This window comes from Gossypium hirsutum, chromosome D01 (genome assembly GCF_007990345.1).
Source record: "Gossypium hirsutum isolate 1008001.06 chromosome D01, Gossypium_hirsutum_v2.1, whole genome shotgun sequence".
Classification (NCBI taxonomy): domain Eukaryota; kingdom Viridiplantae; phylum Streptophyta; class Magnoliopsida; order Malvales; family Malvaceae; genus Gossypium; species Gossypium hirsutum.
In genome coordinates, this window is record NC_053437.1 from 16,473,112 (window position 1) to 16,478,057 (window position 4,946).

The window sequence follows — 4,946 nt, forward strand, 5'->3', positions numbered from 1 at the left end:
ACATTTTTATAATTAGTATAGTAACAAATTTAGCTATCAAAATTTATACTTTCTGTCAATTTGGTCTTTGATTTAACTAGTTTATCCCATAATATTTACACAGAATTTATAAATATCAAGGGCTTACTTTATTATTATACCAATAAAAAGTTATGTACAATATCAAAATTGAGAGGGACTAGAGATGTATTTTTACCAAAATTATAATTTCAAAACGGTACCTGTAAAGTTTTGTCAATTTGGAAACCATGCCAGTCTATTTAAATACACCAGAATCGAAGTGAACCTCATCGCCTCCGTAGCAGCCCAAGTTACAACGAAGTGAACCTCATCGCCTTCATTGAATCCGTCGCTGCTCGAGTAAGCCTCAAGGCTTCTATCTGGGTACTTTTCTTTCTTCCATATTTTCTCTTTTCCTTGATATACCAACACAAAATCTAACTCTGAAAGTTTTTTTTTTCCCTTCCTTTGTAATATTCATCAATGAAACCAGTTATGCAGTAACCATATTATTGACATTTAGGAAGACAGTAATTTCTAAAAACTAGTATTGAAAGCTAAAAACCATACCTCCAACATGAATGTTTTGTTAGCTATGGTTTCCATCTTTGTGTCCGGGTACAACTTTGAGACATTGGAGTGAACCCAATTATAGAAATTTTTTATAACTTCATATTTATTAATAATATTTTAGTATAAAAAAGATTTGGTTAGAAAGTGATTTTAGATAATCAATAGGGCTAGTGTATAAATACATTTAAAATGATAGTATAATAATCGTGATTAAACCCTTTTATTCATCATAATTTTTAATATGATTGATCAGGATATTATTATATATAGCATTCACTAACAAAATCCATTTAAAAATGCAAATTATACTATTGGCTTAAACCAAAAAAAAAAAAACCCAAATTATAGTGCTTTTCCTTCTTAGATACCTGACCTCTTTTTTTTTTTTTTAATGATTTTAGGTATTTCTGTTACCATAATTGATCCTTCCGTTATCAAAATTATTGAGTCAATCGTTGCCTGTCATGTGGTATTTAGGATTTTTAAAAACTTTAAAAATATATATAATAAAAGCTTAAAGTAAAAAAGAAATATAATAATAACCTCAGTAAAAATAAAAATAGAAAAACAAAGTTAAGTTACATGTGAGAGTTTGAATTAATTCTAGTTTATCAACTTTTATCCATGTGGGGGGAAAGAAATGTTTGTAGTTGGCTACAAATTGCAAGGGATTCCATTTTTCCATTAATAATGAACCAACATAAAAATTTTCAAATATTCGTCACACTGAAAATAATATTTTATATTGGATTTCTTATTACTTTTTGTCGTCAAATCGTTGATTATGCCTTTACATAAGTGGTTATGCTTCTAACTTGAATTTTATTAAAAATGAGAGGAAATGGACTAGTTTGGATGAATATGGAATTATTACCCATGCATATTTCATAATAGTAGATAGGTATCTACTTGGCGGGTAACAGGTAACGATTGAGTCAAAGATTTGTTTAAGCCTATTCATAGACTTAATATTAAGTACAAATTAAGAGGAGATGAAAAGAATACCTTTGGGGTACTAACAAGAAACTTAATTAATTATGTACATAAATTATATTTTGGATAGATGAACATTCTATTTAATTTTGTAATTTTCTCAATTATAGGACAAAATGTTAATTTTTTTAAAAAATAAAATAAAAAATGCAAATGACGGGGATCAAGAGTGCAAAAAGAAAAAAAAAGGAGAAATATGAAAGATGTATACGTTATCCCTATGCCCGCCACCTTTTTCACTTTGTATAAAAGCGTACAAAATTGGAGTAAAAAAAGGGTTTTCACAGAGCTGTCTCTTTTACCGGAGGAAATGTGAGTTAAATTCTGAATTTTGAATGCTGTCTGTCACTTTTACTTAATTAAAGGCTATTGAAGAAAAACATGCTTTCAGTACCTTGAAAATCTTGGCTTCTTTGATTTTAAGCGTTATTTTATTTTGCATGCAGGCGGAGAGGGGTTCTATTCATGGGCTGCGCCGCCTCTAAACTCGACCAACTCCCGGCGGTCTCTTTTTGCCGCGACCGCTGTGACTTCCTCGACGACACTCTCCGGCAAAGCTACGCCCTTGCCGATGCTCACTTGGCATACATGCAATCGCTCAAGACTTTGAGCCCCACTCTTCGGCATTTCTTCGATCAATGTTTCAAATCTACGTCTGGCAATGACTCCGCCGACTCCACCGAGAAACCGCCGAAGCAAGCTTCTCCCCTCTCCTCGCCGGACCGTTCTCTCTCTAGTTCAAACTCAGGTTCGCACATTCAGTTCGATACTGATTTGGAAGAGGATGAGGCAGACAAAGATTTCAGTACTTCTTTAAACGAAATACATTCAAGTTATCATAATCATGGCATCCTTACATCCTATTCTTTGCCTAATCCTAATTACCACGGTAATACCTACCAGAACAGCGAATTCAGTGGTTCAGGCTGGAAAACACCGCCACCTCCGGCTCCGAAGAGCGCAGCTTGGGATTACTTGAATTTTTTTGATGAACTTTACGAGAGATACGAGTTGCCTTATACTTCGAGCAAAGCTGTGAAGAACAAAGAAGGATCTAATGACGATGAAGCACAGCTAGTAAAACAAATTCATGGAGAAGAAAAATCCAGTGCAAATGATAGAAAAGCAAAAGGAGAAGAAAAGCCGAGAGGAGAAACTGTTTCAGTAAAGAAGAAAGTAGATTCAGCGACCGAGAAAGTTGAGAAGACGACTGATTTAAAAGAACCCAAAGTTCAAAACGATAAACAAAGTGTTTCTGAGGTAATGAAAGAATTGCAGGTTCTGTTTGAGAAAGCTTCTGAGTCCGGAAACGAAGTTTTGAAAATGCTCGACACTCAAAAATTTCGTTACCATCACAAAAAATCTGTTTATCAAGGTGAGGTCTTAAAAATTCCCTTAACAAACAGTGGGTTTGGAATTTCAATTGCAAATAGTTTTGATGGTTTGTGTGATATAGGTTCTACCCAGATACTTCATATCATTACTTCAAATTCATCGGAAACAGAGACCTTACTGTCGAAAGACAAGGTTAGTTCAACAGAGAACGATGAGATTGATAATGCACAGAATCTATCTTCCATTCTCAGGAAATTGTGCATGTGGGAGACCAAACTCTATGACGAAGTCAAGGTATGGGTCATGAATCAAAGATGCTTTTGATTTTCACTTTACCTTTTTTAACTTTTACTTTTACTTCATGTTTGAAGGCTGAGGAAAAGCTGCGTATAATTCATGCAAAGACGTGTAGGCAGATGAAAAGCTTGAATCAGAAGGGTGGTAATGCTCGCAGAGTTGATTCCACTAGAACTTTGATAAGGGCTGTATCTACTAAGATGAGAGTCGCAGTTCAAGTTATTGACAAGGTAGCAGTTACTATAAATAAGCTAATGGATGAGGAATTGTGGCCAGAGGTCAATGAACTGATTCACAGGTACATTTTACAATTCCCAATAACTCAATGAATTGGTTGAAGAAAGGTGACTAACTGCAATTTACTTTGTTTTTAGATTGTTTAGAATGTGGAAGGTAATACTAGAATGCCATAGCTGTCAGTGCCAAAAGGTTATGGAAGCCAAATGTTTGGATTTCATTGCTCAGAATGATAAGCTTAATGATTCTCATCTTGAAGTGGCAATGAGACTAAAGCTTCAACTTCAAAACTGGAGTCTTAGTTTCTTTAGTTGGATTGAAGCTCAGAGGGGGTTTGTCAAAGCTTTGAATGGTTGGCTTCGAAGATGTCTCCTATATGAACCTGATAAAGCAACAGATGGAGTATCACCTTTATCTCCTGTTAGAAGCAGAACACCAACAGTGATTGTGATCCTTAATATGTGGTCGGAAGCTATGGATAAAGATAAACTGCCGGAGAAGGAAGTGGGTGAAGCGGTACATGGATTGTTAATGAGTGTGAACCAAGTTGTGGAACAGTATAATGTAGATTTGCAGCAAAGGATTATTGCTGATAAGGATATGGAAAGAAAAGTAAAGATGTTAGAAAAAGAGGGGCAAAAGATGCAAAAGTTAATGCAAGCTCAAGTGAAGAAGATGACACGGATAGCAAGGGAAGAAAGCGATGTCCTTCTACCGAGAGACGCCACGCCTCGTAGTGATATCAGGGATGCTACTAGTTTAGTAAATGGTCTAAAGCAGATTTTCATGGGAATGGAGAAGCTTGCTAACCATTCCAGGCAAGCTTATGAGGAGCTTCATAAATACATGGAAGAGAGCAAGGCCACTCAAGAATACCCTTAAACATCTCATGCTTAATGTATAATTGCTTAGTTATTATGGAAAATTATTAGATTGTGGTATTGGCAGGGGATCTAAAACTGGCTGATTCAGACTTGGTTTACCCTGATGCATGGCTCTGAAATAACTCATAGCTATTGCCTTTTTGAAGATCAGGTTTTGATTGTATTTTGCCTAAAATTTGCCAATGTGCTTCGGCAAGGTAGCCAATTTTTTATATCGACAGCACTGTATACTAGCCACCATATTATTAATTTCTTATTCCTTTTTACTTTTAATCCTTCCATTGTTTAAGCAAGTCGGTTCGATAATTAGATAAGTAGAATTTAGATTGTTGCAGGGAAGCTAGTTTCTTGATTACTTTTTAAGGTTAAGCTAGAATCGAACAATAGCAATTAAATTTATTTATTTAAATTAAATTATTAGTTCATATTCTCCAATTAGATCATTCTAAGTGTTTATACCTTTTTTAATTTTAAATTTTTAATCTTGCAAAATGATAGTCACTAATTCATAAGTAGATTTTTAGTAAGTAATCTATGAAAACAATAATACTACGTTTGGTTCGCTGTAATAGAATAAAATTGTAATCAGTAATGGAATAGAACTGTAATAGTATTATCATGTTTGGT

General features: G+C 34.4%; 1 protein-coding gene across 3 annotated transcripts; it reads left to right on the forward strand.

Moving 5' to 3' along the window:
* Positions 1-238: 238 nt before the first annotated feature.
* Positions 239-4,592, forward strand: LOC107920898 (protein ALTERED PHOSPHATE STARVATION RESPONSE 1). Of its 3 annotated transcripts, XM_041087199.1 has the most exons (6): positions 1,735-1,878; positions 2,013-2,314; positions 2,470-2,941; positions 3,023-3,195; positions 3,273-3,496; positions 3,573-4,592. In XM_041087199.1, exons 2-6 carry the CDS (start codon positions 2,228-2,230, stop codon positions 4,315-4,317), a joined length of 1,701 nt encoding a protein of 566 aa, XP_040943133.1. In that variant the 5' UTR covers positions 1,735-1,878; positions 2,013-2,227; the 3' UTR covers positions 4,318-4,592. The 3 variants fall into 3 exon arrangements, with proteins under 3 accessions (XP_016706211.1, XP_016706210.1, XP_040943133.1); XM_016850722.2 differs by lacking the exon at positions 1,735-1,878 and adding an exon at positions 239-384 and having other exon boundaries at positions 2,013-2,941; XM_016850721.2 differs by having other exon boundaries at positions 1,116-1,878; positions 2,013-2,941.
* The last annotated feature ends 354 nt before the right edge of the window (positions 4,593-4,946 follow it).